At 41.7% G+C, this 17,535-nt stretch overlaps 1 protein-coding gene across 1 annotated transcript in view; it reads right to left on the bottom strand.

The window, feature by feature from the left end:
• MRPS12 (mitochondrial ribosomal protein S12) overlaps positions 1–17,535 on the bottom strand; it is a 61,843-nt gene that overhangs the window by 38,043 nt on the left and 6,265 nt on the right. Inside the window, exon 2 of the mRNA XM_069206909.1 lies at positions 13,594–13,668. Within this exon, the coding sequence (XP_069063010.1) occupies positions 13,594–13,642 (49 nt within the window). The 5' untranslated portion in view covers positions 13,643–13,668. The remainder of the gene's footprint in view (positions 1–13,593; positions 13,669–17,535) is intronic.

Below are 17,535 nucleotides of genomic sequence, written 5' to 3'. Positions count from 1 at the left end.
AGTGCGGCTGTGCCAGCGGGTGGGTGGCTTTGAAAAAGCACATATACATACATATACACACAAACACACACAACCCAGTGGCCACTGGATAGTTATAGTTAGGGCAGCTGTTCCATAGAAAAATATGTTGCTAATAACTGCCACCATTTGACGAATCTTCCACAAAAAAGGTGCTACTTATTGAAATGGTCTATACATTTTTTTCAGGCAGTGCTACAGCAAACCCTGCTGAACAGAATTTCACCAGATTTGGCAGCAGGCTAGATTTTAGGCCTCAGATTGTGCTTTTTTGCAATTCTGGAGAGAGCTCTCTGATTGGCTGCCAACATGAGAAATATTTTGCTGACAGCCATTACATGACTCAGGGAGTCAATCAGCTGTCTTGAAGTTTAAAAAAGAAAAAAAAAAAAACACAATACATAAGAGGGCATTGTTGGGATACCCTGCCCGACTAGGCCCCATGGGGAGGGAGGGGGAAGACTCAGACAGACCTCTTGGCCAAAATGCATAAAGAAACTGCATATTAGTTGCACAGTGCAATCCAGGCCAAGCTGTAAAATGACTACCAGAGTTCTCTGCTTCCCTTATGCCACAATTTATGCTGCACTCTAAGCCGAAAGAGTATTACATTTAACTGTAACTTTTACTGGGTGCTCCCTTGTGCATGGACAAAGCTAATCCTCTATGAAGAGCTACAATGATAGCAAAACATATGTCAGGGTTTGCTTTTATTCATTCCGGATTGGCTTGGATGGTATTTAATCAATCCAAAATTGTAATACTGTGCCTAGAGTGGTAAAAGGCTTTTGTCATTTTACAGATGGACGTGGATGGCACTGTGCTAATCCTATGCTTAAAACAACTTTGCTAGAAAAAGGGACAGAGGAGGTGAGCAAATTCAAAGTGTCACTGGTGTTGTAGGGTACACTATATAGGAACTGCTCCTCACCTAAACTTGGGAACTACCCAGAGTTCTCTGCATCTTTTTTGAATCATTTATGTAGTACTGTAAGCCTGGAAAGGGATTGCTCTGAGATATATATATATATATATATATATACATACACACACACACATACACACACATATATATATATACACTTCATGCCCATCACTTAATAAAGCGCGCTCACAGGGAGTTATAATCTGCTTACTTTATTGAAAATCAAAAATCAGCAGTCATTATCACGTCCATCCAATGCGGGACAGGGTAAAGTACCATGATGTAACACAACATAATAGAAATCATGTGTGGTAAAGGCATCTGTTTTAATGACGGATATTCTTTCAGGTGTATCCATCACAGCTCCCAGTCACCTGGTCAGATCTAGGCTGTATGAGCACTCAAATGAAACGAGGGGAAATATCACTAAACACCTTATGGCAACTCCTATGTCAAGCCGATCCTCATCTGTACTCTTGGAAAGGTAGTAGGAGACTCTCTTGACCAGTTAAAGGAGAGGAGCATCTTGTGATTATGTATTTTGTAATGTACACCTAACACCAGAATAATGTAATGAATAAAATGCAGTATCCAATTGGCAACTTTTAAGACTAAAAATAATTTGCAGTAATAGTGCCACTTACGCACTTGAAGAACATGAATTACTCAGTCACTTCAGAGTAAGAAGGTATTCTTAAAACAATATTAAAGTAAGCTGTAAAGAGAACAAAAAAATATTACAGGGGGCTCATTTTTGATAAGCCAATAAAACAATTAGATAAAGGCCATCAGATTTATTGCTCATACAGTGCATAAAATTATGCCATATAAGATATTGAAGATACTCAGCCTGGATAAAATATTTGAAAAAGATATCTCCAAAATCAAAAAAGCAGATGGATTACATAGCATCCCAAGTCATAGTCAAGTATCAAACAAAATAAACCAAAATGTATTAAAACATTTCACAATGTATTGCGTTAAATTCCATCCTAAATATTCATTTTTAATAAACTGCAAAACCTGTGCGTCCATTTATTAGCCTGTATTTTAAAACTTTTAAAACGTAGGCATAAGGAAGGATGGCAAGAATGTGAAGGCCATTTAAAAAAAAAAAAAAAAAAAAAAAAAAAAAAATTGCTAAACATCCACTTCTTACTTTTATCAAGGAACATGATCTCTCAACGGAAAGGTCTTACATTCCTTAGAGTATATCAAAGTTAAATCAAACAAACATGGGATGGTGGAGAAAGGGAACTTGAAGAGCAAAAAACATGGTGGATTGAAAAGAAAAACACAGCAGTGGAAAGAGGATTGAGCTAACAGACTCCTCCACACTGTAACTTCTACATTGTGATTTACATCCAGCAATCAAATGAAGGAGCTTGTACAACAAAGTGGACTATGTAGATGAGAAGCAACAGTTAGGGTACTAAACTTCTCAGTACTCTTACTGAATAGTTGACATTAAACTACTGATGAACCTACATTTTTTCTGACGACTGATATCTGTTAGAGTGGCTTTGGTGAATAGATCAAGTGCCCTTCAAGCTTATACTTCAGGGCTTTAAGTAATATTTCATATTTGAAATTCATCTATGGGTATGGACAATACCAGCCCCTTTGGTGAGCACAAATACTCTTAGTTTGTTTGTGCTGCTGGCAATAACAACACAGTAATGCAAGTAAAGCAAGGAGTTAAACAAAACTGAAACAAGCACAATAGTTATCACTACTTTTTATGAATAACTGTTGTAATGTACAAGTCAAGTCTGTGTTCTGTTTAATGGAATTAACCACAGCAGACATCCTTGTTTTTTTTAAGAACAACCTATGACTGTTTAGTTCTAGCGGTTCCCTCTCCAGTGTGGCAAGATGGTAACAACTGATCATCTTATCAAGAGACAATAAATTTGCAGACCTTTTTGTTGGTGCCAATGGGACACAACAGATTTAGGAGATACCAGGTAGGTGCCAAAGCAACTTCTGATCGGTGTGCATTGTGGGGTTTCTCCACAGTATGGTCCACAAAGATATACTAAACCAATGAATCTGCAAATCAAAGGGGGCAGCAAGCATAGGCTCATTACGCTGCACGGTGTCTGCAACACCATCTTGAAATTGGTGTATGGAGCCATGCTGGACCGTAAAGTTGGCTTTTCCATCCGTTTCCGAATTTCACTGAAAAAAGATGTTTTCTGCATACAAATTAAACCCTTGATTGACCTACCAGGATATTAATAACCAAGAAGTTACTCTTCTTTCTGAGATTCGTTTGGCAGGATTTAATATTTCCTTAGCTGGTTCAAAGAAAGACATCATAGACGGTGCCTGCTACGATTTTTCAGACATTTGGGGAACCAGTGCATCATTGGGACCAGTGGAAGGGAGGATGGGAGGCGGTAACAACAAGGCTGTTTTGAGGCAATTCAACAGCTAAATGCAAATCAGCCCTGCTGAAGCACAGTTTGTGAACAAAAGGAAGGTATTCTTAGGTTGAAAATGACTTAGGGGAGCTTGAAGTGGCAATGAAAAAGCTGGGTGCTAATTATAGTATGCAGAAAAGATGGTACAAGGAATAAATGTCTGGGGTACGGGAAATTCTACAGATAATCCCTTGACATCGAAGTGGCCAGCTACAATTGTTTACCCACCACCTGTAATTTTTGGCCTTTCCAAGATGAGATGGTGAGGGACCATACTGTGCATAGGATAAAAAGTCTAAGGATTCAAGTAAAGGCATTGCTGACCCAGAAAGCTACTTCAGACAAAGCCATTAAGATTGTGCATCAGTTTGACAAAACCAATGGGGGAATAAAAGAATATGGAGAAACAAAAACGAAATATACAGTGTAGAAGAGATTAGTCAAGTGAATAGAGTGGCACAGGCATTACACAGATATTAAAAAACCAGAGGTACAAAAAAAGGCAAGGCTGCAGGAAGTAGTAATAAGTCAATGTGTTTCAGAGGTGGATTAAGTGGTCACATGGCCACAGACAAGATGGTGTTCCATGATAAGAAAAATTTCTAGAAAATGCAAGGGAAGAGACAGTTTGCAAGTTTCAGAGGGAAGGAGTGTCAGTGGTAACACACAAATTGTGCTTATAAAGAAGATAATGATCTGGAAGAAGAATCATACTTGAAGTGGGAAGGGATGGCAAAAGGAGCTGGTCTTGCACCATTAAAATAGATGGGGTGGGGGGGGGGGGGGACTGATGTGGCCAAATGGCTGCGTGAACAGACCTACTCACGACATACACTTTAATGTCTGAGCCCCAATGTTAGAGGCCTTAATAATCCTACAAAAACAACTTAGTCATGGAACAACAACTTAGATCGTTCAGGACACAGGCAAGGGCAGACAGGTGCTCTCTCCCCGGCAGGGCTTCATTGGCTCACAGACTGTGACTTGGCAGATCTATGGAGGACCGCAAACCGAACTGTGGAGACTATACCTTTTACTCCACAGCAACAAAAACCTACAAACGCATAGACTACTTCCTGGCCTCTTCGGCTTTCCGAGCCAGTATTCAAGTGACTGCCATTGAGCCTCGCGCTCGTTCAGATCATGCGCCCATCACTTTAACAGCCCAAATCCATATGAACCACTCTTGAGCCCCCAGTTGGACATTTCGGGATACCATACTACAGACACAAGACACAGTGGAGTCCTTGAGACGCACCATTAAAGACTATCTTAGCCACCACCACGACAAGCACACTTCCATAGCAACAATATGGGAAGCCCTCAACGCAGTGGTGCAAGGGGAGTTAGTCTCTTTATCGGCAAAGGAAAACAAGGCCCGGATAGAATGGCGAATACTGCTTGAGCAGAAGGTGACTGAATTGGAGCGCACCTATAAATGCACGGGAGCTCCAAGGGTCTGGAGGAAGCTAGAAAAAAAACGCGTATCCAATTGAGAAAACTGGATTGGGACCGTGCTGAATACACTATTGTACGGCTCAAACATAAGTATTATGTAGGGAGCAACCGTTGTGGGAAGATCCTAGTCCACAAATTAAGAGCACAACTCCAGACTTACACTATTAAGATGGTGCACTCCCCCTCTATGGGAGAAGAGCAGACAGATCCACAAATTGCGATGGCGTTCTAAGAGTTCTACTGAGCGTTATACGCGGCAGACACCTCCATCAATACAGATCCCTCCATATACCTTGACAACTGTACACTTACCCCACTCTCACTCAAAGATGCAATTCTCCTTGACAAACCAATTCAAACAGAGGAAGTGATATCAGCTATATCCCGCCTCAACATAGGGAAATCGCTGGGCCCAGACTGCTACACCCCTCTTTTTTCACAAAACGTTTTGCTCCGAACTGGCCACGATACTCAGAAGGTTATTCAATTATTTCACGGAGACCAATTCCCTCACCGCCAGTATGCTGGATGTGACCATCACTGTAATTCCCAAGCCAGGCAAGAATCCGGAGGAGTGTGGCTCCTATCTGCTCATCTCACTCCTAAACATAGATGCCAAGCTGTTCACTGGCATCTTGGCGCATCGTCTCAACCCCTACATGCCCGGGTTAGTTGACATGGACCAAGCAGGTTTTATACTACATCGACAATGCGGTGATAACACAAAACGGCTCTTACACCTCAGACAAAACGCATAGATCGCAAAGAGGCTCTACTACTCACTATAGATGAGGAGAAGGCGTTTGATAGAGTGCACTGGCTTTACCTATTCAAGGTGTTGGAGCGCGTTGGACTGACACTTCTGAAATGGATAAAATGCATATATAAAAAGAGCCCAAGGTGGCTTTCCGGGTCAATGGTATGCTGTCTCCACCTTTTCCGATTCAGTGAGGAACGAGACAGGGATGCCCACTGTCCCCACTCCTCTTTGTCCTATACATGGAGCCTCTGGCACAAAGACTATGGGCAAATACCCTCCTAACTGGCATTACATTTGGGGGCGATTGCCACCTCATTAGCCTCCACACAGATGATGTGATCTTAATACTGTCGGAACCCATGGTTTCACTACCAGCCTTGACTGACCCCCTGCAGGAGTTTGGATCTGCCGCAGGTTTCAAGGTGAACATACAAAAAACAAGAAAAAATATTTAAATCAATACATAAACTAAAAACACAAAATTCTGAACCTTTCAGTCCCCACCTCCCCCACACACATGAAGCAGAGCTTCGCTCAAAGCTTCCCTAGGTTTGGTCCTCCTCTTAAGTCCCATACTTTGTCACTGAACTCGCAAACATGAATACAAAGATGGTTAACAGGAAATATGCTGCCCTCCCCAAAGCCATACTGAAGGACCTGGAAATATGGAGCAAACACAAACTCTCATGGTTAGGTAGAATAGCAGCAATAAAGATGAAGATCCTACCAGGCATCCTTTATCTATTTCAAACAATCCCTCCCACCCCACCGACTAAAACTTTCGTATCATTGCAATCAGCGATACTTAGATTTATCTGGGAATGGAAACTTGTGAGCATACCACACCGAACCCTGTATCTCCCCAAGATAAAAGGGGGGTTGGCGGCCTCCTGCCTTCTGAAATACTACCAACCAGCTCAACTGTGGTTTATACTAGAATGGAGAAGCCCATACACCGAGAAACACTGGTGTTTCACGGATCATGCAGTCGCAGGGTCACATATCTGGAAGGACCCCTGGCTGCCACGCAGACACAGGGCTATGGGGTTATACTCCCCAGCTGTCACTAGCACAACATTCCGGGTCTGGGACTCGCTGGCGGTTAAGAATGGCCTGACATCCTTCCCCTCCCCTATGGCACCTATTTGCGCCAATCCAGATTTTGCACCTGGCCTGATTACAGAGCGTTTTCAAAGATGGCATGCAGGGGTTTACAAGAACCTATTTGGACTCTTTGACCCAGATGGCATTATACCCTTTGACTGCCTAAAAGACAATTTGGGCTCACGGAGGCAGATAGAATGACATACTATCAGGTCAGGCACTGGGTGCTCCAGCCAACAGTTAAGCCCCTTATAGCGAGACTGCTAACAGCATTTGCGAAATGGTTAACACTTAAAAGAGATGATAAACGGCTGATCTCAGAGCTTTACACACACCTTATGGTCGCCACACAAATACCCAAAACTAAGGGACAAAAAAGATGGGAGGCCTAATTGGGGAGAGATCTAAACAGAAGAGGAATGGGGAGAAATACAGTACAGGGCCCACCACACAGCTCATAGCATGTCGGGCACTGAAACAGACTATAAAATAACATATTGGTACTACACACCTGCGAGAATCCAAACATGGAACCCCACTAAACCTGAGCTATGCTGGAGAGGTTGCGGCAATATTGGCACCGTAATACACCTGCCATGGCACTGTCCCAAACTGAAACAATACTGGAGTAGCATCCTAGATTAAATCGACAGAGCATTCCACACAGAGATCCCTAGACTGCCAACATAAACCATTCTTGGCCTATCCAACCCCCTCGCCTTCCCTCAACGATCACCAAGAGGCCGTCAAATTGCTCTCGCTCTTAGGGCCAGATGTATGAATTTGGCCCATTGCGATTCGGTAATCGCGATTTTTAAGAAATCGCAATTACCGACTCGCAAAGGGCCATGTATCACATTTGCGATTCGGTAACTGCGATTTCTTAAAATCGCAAATGCAATTACCGAATTGCAAATTGCGATACTGGCCCCATTCGCAGCTATGGGCCAATTTTTTGCATTTCCTAAATTGCGATTTCTGAAACAGAAATCACAATTTTGGAAATGCAAAAGGCCAGGGTGCTGGGGGCCTAAGGCCCCCTCTCCTGCACCCCAAAATATATTTTTTTCCATGTAAAGTACACACATGCCAAAAGGGCATGTGTGCTTTACATATTAAATTTAAAAATGCAGTTTTACTGCATTTTTTAATTTTGCACCCGGTTACCACCTGGTTGCAGACAATGGTATTTTGCATGTGCAAAATACCATTCTGCGAAAAATCGCAATTTGCTATTTTTTGCCTAATTTCCTTGCGACCTGGATTTTGTGAATTGCAAATTGCGATTCGCAAAATCCAGGTCGCAACGCAGGAAATCGCAATTTTTGCGATTTTCATTTTGTGGTCTGCGAATGCCTTTGATGCATTGCAGACCACGATTTTGCACTCACAAACGCCCGATTTCGCAGTTTGCGAGTGCAAAATCATTTGATACATCTGGCCCTTAATGCTGCCCACCAAACGATATTAGCACAATGGGGCACAAACAGAACCCCAAATTACACCCCATGGCGACAAACTATGGTTACTTCTGGGGATGGAGAAACTCTCTCTCGCAGTGGAACAACGACCAGCAGACGTTTCCACATTATGGGCACCCTTTATACAAATTTTGTCTACAGAATTCAACAAAATCACATGCCCTACATATTTAAAAATCCTACGCCTGCTAAGGGACCATTGAGCTCGTCAACTATACTTAATGCTACTCGCACAACTACTGAGAAGGGGAAGGGGACTGAGCAAGCTAGCTCACACATTTAGGAGAGAAGAATATAAGGAGTACTTTGACATGGACATGGTGGGGAATGGACCAGTTTTATCACATTTTTATGTTGATTGTTCTTATATATGTAATGCTCATGTTTCACTGGTTACAATTCCGACCCTCTGAGGAAGGCTTCAAATACGCTGCACGTGTTATGAGCGCTATTATCGCTGCCGGCCTGTAAGGTTGCAGGCACATGGCTGTGTTCTTTTTTTTCTCTCTTTAAACTAAAATATCAATAAACAGAATTGATCCATTAAATAGATGAGGTGGAGGTGCCTGTTATAGTGCATTCAGGAGCCTGAAATACACTCCATGGGAGTGCTCAAATGAAAACATTTATTGACAGTGTTACTTCCCCTGGATATAAAATTGAAATATTATGCAATAAGTCTACCAATGACTTTGGATATTTTAATGCAACCTTAGAATATGAGGAGAAGAGTATTCACTAAAAAGTTAAAGTAGCCCGTAAGGATTCAGGCCCTCATTTGGACTTTGGCAGTCAATTCCACTGACCGCCAAAGCCCAACCTGCCAGAAGACTGCCAGTGCTGGCGGTCAGCTGACCGCCATATTACGAGTGCTGCCTGCTTTCCATTATTGAGGCAGAAAAGCAGCCAGCAGTCGTGCTGGAGGTCGGCGCTGCAGAGGCAGGTCCCTCGCCAGCAGGACTCCACCCTCCGTATTACAAGTTGTAATACGGCTTGGTGGAGTCCTTCTGGTGTGGTGATGGCAGCGAGGGAAGACCGCCAGGACCCATCCCCATCCCCTCCTGGACATCCTCCTTGAGGGAAGAGGTAAGTGGGCCCCCAAAGTGGTTGAGGGGAGGGAGAGGAAAGAGTCTGTGGTGTGTTTAGGAGAGTGTGTGTTTGCAGAGGGGATGCTGAATGCATGCGTGTCTGCGCGTGTATGTGTGAGAGCATGTATGTGCACATGTATGTATGGATGGATGAATGCGAGTGAATGGGGGTCTGTGTTGATGAATATGAGCGAGTGGGGTTGTCTGAGTGCATGTATGCATATGGTGAATGGGTGTGTATCTGAATGCATGCATGTGTGAAGGGGTGGGGGGGTGCCTGTGAGTGGGTGGACGGGTGAGGGGGATATATGCATGTGTGGTGACGTGTGTGTGCCAGTGACAGGAATAAAGATTCCTGTTGCCGGGTGTGTGACCGCCAGGCTTTTCGTGGCAGGGTGACCGCCACGAAAAACCTGGCGGAGTGCAACCTCGTATTCGTCAGGGCCTGGGATCCCTAAGTTCACTAATGATTCATGTGTCAGGGGGGGCTACCGCAATAGGAGTTGGCTAAATATATAAATAAATAACTAATGCCCCAGACCTCCTTTGGCTCTAGTTAGTGGACAGAAACATGTTGGCCAGTGATTTATTGGTGACTCAGTGTCGTTATTCTCTAGAAGTGTCCAGTTTTGTTTTTAATCTTACCAACAATCACCGCAAATAAAGATGTACTATTACACAGATGATTGATTAGGTGATTTTAGATTCTCTATAGTACAACTGGATCCCGATCTTATTCAGATAAACTTTATCTCTGCACTCCCTCCAAGTTCTTTTAACGACGAGGTTGAGTCCTTCCAGGTGGTACTGTCCTACTTGGATGAGGGTAGGTGGTCATGATGAAGCACGAGACTACATAGTGTGTGAGACCACCTAGTCCGTAAGGAGAAATTCCCCCCTTAGCCCCTTCTGACAACCACATTCAGCACACATATAGGTCCCGAATTCCGGGAGATACAGACGGTCCAGTAAAATTGTATTTCATTTTGAACCCACGTGATACCCCATACTCTTTGTGTTATTTGTCTGAGGCTTGGTGTCTGCCAAGCCCCACAACTACTAATGTGGCGGTCCATACCGCTGGCTCTGCGGAGGTAGGACAGCCACGGCGAGGCTGGCGGTCTCATGACCGCTAGTCTTGTAATGAGGGCCTCAGTCTTTTGAGTCTTTTGAGCTGGTCTTAACAAGGGGATCTCATGATCTTTCTGGATCTCAATCATTCAAAACAGGTTTTGGGCAGGAGGGTAACATTAGATCAGCGATGGAAAATAAAGAGGGAGAGAAATGAAAAACATGGGGGGGGGTAATATTCAACAGGGTGTAGGTCTTATGAAGGGGTTCTAGATCAAGAGAACAGTGAAGAAAGGAGCTATCCCCAATGTTCACAAGGTGAGCAATATTTAGTTGGCAATGCAGGAGGGTGTCAAGGAGGACCTAGGTAAACTATGCAGGGAGGGTGTGATAGAGGTGATGGAATCCTTAGAATGGTTGTTACCTCACAAAGCACATAGAGGGGAAAATCAGACTGTGCACATGTTTAAGACTTAAAATGTGTTTAGGTGGATTGCCACCCTTTGCCAAACATAAGTGAAATCTGGTCCATGATAAGGTCACTATAGATTTAGGATTATTTTTCCTAATTATAGTCTAGGTATGGTAACTTGTGTTCTGTTTTGATATGCTATTGTTCATGTACAAATTTAGAAACTGCTTGAACAGCCATGAAGTAGCGGAACAGACCGGTTGTGAAAGACATACTGGTTGTCTCCATGTGAACAGCCAAACAGTGATTCTTGATGTAAAACTTTAGTAGTAATGGATAGTGTAATGGATAGTAGTTCGATATGTATAGTTATTGTGTAAAGATATGTTTTCGGTGAAAACAAGTGAGCAATATAAGCAAAAATGTGTCATACTGATATCTGTTGCATTTTGCCTTTTTACCAGCCAGATTTCATTTAGTTTTCTCTTGCTCTTCACTACAAAAAACATGTGTGTGCGCCTTGCTTGGCTAAATCTGCTAAGGAGCAGCAAGAGAAAAAAGCAGTTAAGAGTAATAAAAAGGTAGGTGGGTCAACAACCAGCCATTTATATAGGATTCCTACTTTGTACTAAGTGGTGCTGAATGGCTAATAAAGACATGCTCATGAATGAAGTCCTAGCCCGTATGTCAATCGCCTCAATAATGAGGTTTCTGGCAAAGATGACACAATAGACAAATGTTATAAATCAGTGGTTCTTAGCTTTATGACTTCTGTGGACCCCCATTTAATTATTGGAACAAGGGGACCCCCGAGTGATTGATTATTAGAATCCGAGGACCCCCATTGAGTCATTACTGGAAGTCGGGGACTCAGGTCTAAACATTTCCAATGAACAGAGCTGCAAAACAATATCGAAAAAAATACAGGAACAAGCATTCAAACAAATTCACAAATGATGAAATATTTTATTTAATTAACAAATAGACCAAAGTCAAAATTTTAAAAGGAAGGATGAAGCATTTCTAAATTCAATCAAGGCCACTCATCGCCCATACTGTATTCTGCTTGATACATTTGCACTGCTCCTGTGCTCAAGATAGTAACAATTTTTATCCTCCAATTTCAAATTCATTCACATTTACAGAATGTTTTAAAATTTTGAGCTGTACATTTTGCTTCTTTATTTATATTATTTAATTTTGTAAGCAGTCACGGACCAACTGAGTAGGCTTGGGTCTACATGATTCTCAGATACTTTGGTGCCCTGACTATCCCTATTGTTTAACTTCATTTATGAAGGAGCGCCGCATCAAACATTCTACAGTGGGCTTATGCTTAGTTTTTAACGTCCAGTAAGGTGGCAAATGTGTGCTACTTATATTGACTAATAACTTTGTTAAATATGGATTAGAAAATGTTGGTTATTGTTTTGGCGATTCAGGTGTCTACATGGATACACCGGGAACAAAACAGGTGGCATGTACAATATAATTTGCCCAGGGTATACTACATATAAACATTCTCTGAGTTGGATGAAATGTTGACGGATAGTTGCTTAGGTTCTGGGTGTGCATGTTGTTGAAGTAGTTCTAGATACACATTTTTATGTAATGTGGACGGTCGTGTTATTCACAAGGGTTTATGATCTAGACCAGTGTTCTTAACCTGTGGTCTCAGGACCCTTGGAGATCTGGAACGCCTTCTCAGGGGGTCAGCAATAGCTTAAAAAATTAAATGACATTAACAGACTAATAAAGTGCATATAAATAAAGGAGTAGAATTGAAAAATTAACGAATTTTAAAGGGTTAGGTAAATGGAAAGGAATTTGAAATCGGAGGCTAAACTTTAATTTGGTACCCTCTAATTGATTCTTGGGAGCAGTGAAAGTGCATCAAACAGGCAGTAATATGCATGAAAGGTGGCTTCAATTGAATTTAGAAAAGCTCCACTTCCCATTATAACTAAAAATCAGTTTTTTTTTTGTAAAATAGGTTTGCGAAGTAAATAAAACATTTTACCATTTGTGTATTTGTTTGGTGTATTCATGATTTTGTATTTTTGTGTATTATTTTGTTATCGAAATTGCTTAGGCTCTGGTCCCTGGCAGGGCTTAATTTGAACCAGTGGGAGGGCACTGGTACTTATTTTTGGGGACCAGCACTTATTTTTCCGTAACTAGATATTTACTGAGCCAAGCGAGGAAAAAAAAACACACAAATGCGAAAGAGAGGGAAAGAAAAAGAAGGCAAAACCATCATAGATAGAAAGTAGGAACCTGCAAGTGCGAGAAAAAAGGGGCAAGGAGTATTTAGTATTTCCTGGCCTTCGTATTCAGCACGCAGATGTAAAAGTGCACCGGCTGCCAACTTCTGAGCAGAGCTTCAGGCCTCTGCACTCTTTCACAAATTAAGCAATGGTTCCCAGATTCTATTATTGATTCAGTGGGAGTCAGTAATGCCTAAGTAGGGTCCCACATAAGTCAAAAAGGTTAAGAACCACTGATCTAGAGAGGCTCACTGCTCAGATGTGGTACCTACGGCTGCACATTATTGTGTGAAGGGACAAAATGCTGAGATCTTCGATTGTACTGTCCTATGTATGCCTGGAAAAAAAAAAAAAAAAAAAAAAAAAAGGACGGACGGACTGAAATTCTTTATTTGGAAAATGACCTTGTAAAGCAAGGGGAAGGGCTACACTACAGGTGTACCTGACAGCAGGGCTAGAATCACTAAACTTTCCAGAGTACAGGAAATGCTTCCATAACCAACGCCAGGTGGTTTTGCTATTCCAGTAGTCAGGGGAGTTAACTCACACAATTACTTAAAAATCACAACATGAAGACACTTACTCCACTTCCATGAAGCTGCAACTAATCCAAGGAAACTGGCACCAGACATTTTGATTGTTCTGTATCCAAATTCTCCTGTTAGGATTCAAGAACAAAAACACAGCATATGAGACAAAATAGAAAAGCTATTGGCAAAGTGATAAACGTCACAAAATTCACTCTAAATATATGAGCACAGTACACCTAAAAGAACAATCTCTTGCAATTCTAACAAAGGGAATTGCACTAAGGCCTTCCTGGTTAGGAGTCCCTTGGTGACCTCAAATTTAAACATTATACAGTGCAACAGTAAATCTATCTATTGATCGTTACACAGTAAAATGGGTTTCATTACTGTAATCTCAGGGGCCAAATGTGGTTGAGATAAGATGGTCTGAATTGCACTGATGGGAAGGAGTATGAATACGGAGATCCATGAGGCAAGGGATGAGAATATGTAGAGTACCAGAGAAAGTAAGGGACAAGACTGTCAGTTTGGTACCAGTAATAAGTTCACAGAGTAATAGTCTGCTTAGATCTATGAGCGCATGCTGTGAGAATGACAAAACCTACATTCATATACATGAGGCACTGTGGAAACAAGAAAAAAAATAAACTGAAGTGTAGGAGGCAACAAGCACCAAAATAGTTTGCACTCCCCCCCCCCCCCCCTCACCCAATTTTCTACATGGCGTCTCAAAGATCACTGAATGAGCTCTTCATGCAGACTTACTAAACATAAGAGAAACAGCGACAGGGTGCAAATACAGAATGATGGAAAGGAATGAAGAGAGCAAAAGGACAGAAGACGGGGTTGGGAAAGAAGATGAGAACAGGAGAGAAGTGGGAAATAACTGAAAGCGATGCAACGGTAAAGTAAGAAAGTTTGAGATTTGGGAGCGAGACAACAAACTGAAGAGAGATTCATGAACAAAAGGACAGAAAGAAGAGCCAGAGAAAGGAAGTAAAGGGTGTAGAGAGAATGATTCACGTGTCCCCACTACTTTCAGAACTTAATATATATAAGCTTCTGCATTTGTATTAAAACAAGTTTTCACTTCTTATCTTAAATAGTCTTTGAATTTCACCATAGCAGACCCCATCAAACTCATCCTACATCTCATGCATGTGTTGCACACGTTTGAAGCTGCTTCGTCATAAAGGAGGCTACAAAGAAGTGAGTGCTACACGACTTCATCAAGGACCCATTTAAAAATAAAAATAAAAAAAATAACCTCAATGATTTTTTTTTTATCCTTGATCTGGAGAGTGAAGCCGCATTTAACATATGTAATGTGTGTGTCCCACTATGATAAGATGTCAGCATTCACCGTCCAAATGTAATGTTTTTTTCCAGTGGGGTTATCATGTTCTTCTCACAAACATAGGAAAGTTTCATTAAATTCTTAACTATGGAAACATACCCCTGCAAGATGAAGTTAGTGCAGTGCTTCCCAAACATTTAAGAACATTTTTAGTATGACAAACTTTCACGACCCACCTCACTTTAATGGCCAAGAGGTGGAAGACTTTTTAACTTAATAAAAGCATCATGTGGTAGCGCATTGTTATTTGCAGGCTACACATTTTCGACTGAAATGTTCACTAAATTTACAAAGGCATACAGGTTTATAGAAAAAAAAAAATTGTGCATCACCAAGTAAAGTGTCTTGATTTGTTCAGATTCTACTAAAATTTTTGTTTGCATTACACTTCACAATTACAAAGAAAAGTGCTTCATTTTGCTTTCCTAACTGCTGAATGTGTACAGCTCATTCACAGGTATTTATATTATGTTGTGTGTTAGGAAAAAATGGCATCCTCCAGCCTTCCTTTTACACTTCATGTTCTGCAGCTACATCTTGACCTTTTCTAGCTACATGGGACTATACAGCTAAAAAGGTTTGAATTTTGCAGCGTCATCGAAAGCAGAAATATTTCACACACCACCCAGAAAAGTCACATGGCCCATTTTTGATTCAATTACAGTAATGTTATTCTTTCATTTGGATGTATTAAAGAGGAGCATGAGATACCCTTAGTCCCAAGCTTGGACCTGGCAGGACTCATTCACAGGGGTGTGGAATTTATCAAATACCTACTTGGTACTATGAGATGGGATGCCTTCATAAATCTAAAAAACTCACACCTGCCCATTTCGTGCCAGAAAGTGAGTGGACACATTATGCCAGCATTATCATCATACCTGAGTTCTGATAATAACCTCCCCGATTATGACAAACCTCATAGGGTTTGGATTGTAACAATCCCGATCCTGCCATCTTTCAGCAAATCTACATACTGGTTGGAAATTTACTACAGACAAAGGCAGAATTAAAAGCAGGCCTCGAAAAAAAAAAAATCATAAAAATTTTGCCAGACCCGCAGTTCTAGTGACTTAAATAATTTACTTGACTTAACTGTAAAGCTCTTGACCCATAAACTGGTTTAAAATTATGGAATCCTACCCAAATATTTTAATTCACTGAGCCACCATTTTTTTCATTATCACATATGATAGCACCTTTAAATATGTTAGTGCAGCATGTCTGCTGTACAAAAAAAAAAAAACTTGTTTAAAAGAATAAGTGCCTGCTCCATACAGAACTCAAATCAGGACCAGAGGTGAGGATGATGGTACTTCAAAACTTAAATACCTCCAAAAGAGGCAACATCCACAAGAAACTTAAAATAAAACCTCTCAAATGTGGAATAGGAGGACCAAACAGCGCCATTGAGAATGTCCTCTAGCCTCACACCGAAAGAGAAAGCCTTTGATGCCTCTGCGCCTCTTGTAGAATAGGCTCCAAAAAAACTGTTCTTAATGCCCGCCCTCCCCAACAGCATGACACAACAAACCTACCTAGCTATTGGTAGGTAACAAAATCGTCTGGAAGATTTTCCCAAAGAGAAATGAGAAGTGGGCGTTCTCCCTTTGGTCCGAATTCCTCAGTGACCCATTCATAGCTTTAAAGCACCTTACAACACATAATTTTGGATAGTCATTGAAAGTCAGATAATAAAATCACCCTGGGGTGGAGCTTGGTACTTCTGCATAGAGCACACATTCTACCAGTTCTATTTAGTGCCCTCACATTAGAGGCTCTTCGCGTGAAACCATGCACAAAAGCAAACCAATTTTCCAGACAGGTTTTTCCTGCTCAAGTATTTGTTGGATGGCTGTGAAATAAACAAGTTCAAAACTCTTCATGTCCCACAGATCGAATACCTTGGTTCTGGGGGAAGTGAAAGTCTGATACCTCTAAGAAGCTTCCGAACAAGTGGATGTTCTCCAACCTGAAAGTCCTCAACCTGTAGATGCCCCGCTGAAATAGCAGACCTAAAAGGGGTTTACTGACATGTAAGCTAGCCAAATCAGAAAACAAATTTAGTATATGAACAATTCCAAATGCATTGGACCTAGGAGCCTTTGTATAAAACAACCATCTCTTCCATGTGGATCTATAGCGTCTGATTGGAATTTCTGTCTAAGCTTTATGGATGGGTTCTCGAACATGATCCGAAAGCTGCCAGATTTTCCATCTTGTCCGGTGACCTTTCAGGCCATGAGGTTGAGGCTGCTTCTATCTTCGACTAGGTGGTGTGACAACCAGACTGAAGACTTCAGAATGCAACGGTAGTGGTGGTGGGGAGAATGGAACATTTTAAGAACACACCAGAAAAATTTGAAACCACATGCAAGATCTCTATATCATGATGATCTGCACCACATCTGCTTTCAGCTGCCTAATGTGTGCTGAAACCATTGTGATCATGTCAAAGGGAGGAAAAGTACAGGCCTTCTCTTGTTGCCAGTCCTGCTGGAAGGCATCCATGGCTGCCACCTTAAGCATCCAGCTCGTGCTGAAGTATTTGTGTATCCGATGATCAAGCTGAGATGTTTACTGAAAATAGACCCCAGTGTATGCTGAAGTTGTACACGTGGCCTGGAGATACAGCATC

This window comes from Pleurodeles waltl, chromosome 9, assembly GCF_031143425.1.
Source record: "Pleurodeles waltl isolate 20211129_DDA chromosome 9, aPleWal1.hap1.20221129, whole genome shotgun sequence".
Classification (NCBI taxonomy): domain Eukaryota; kingdom Metazoa; phylum Chordata; class Amphibia; order Caudata; family Salamandridae; genus Pleurodeles; species Pleurodeles waltl.
Note: the sequence above shows the minus strand (reverse complement) of the source record. Positions and strands in the feature narration are given on the sequence as shown.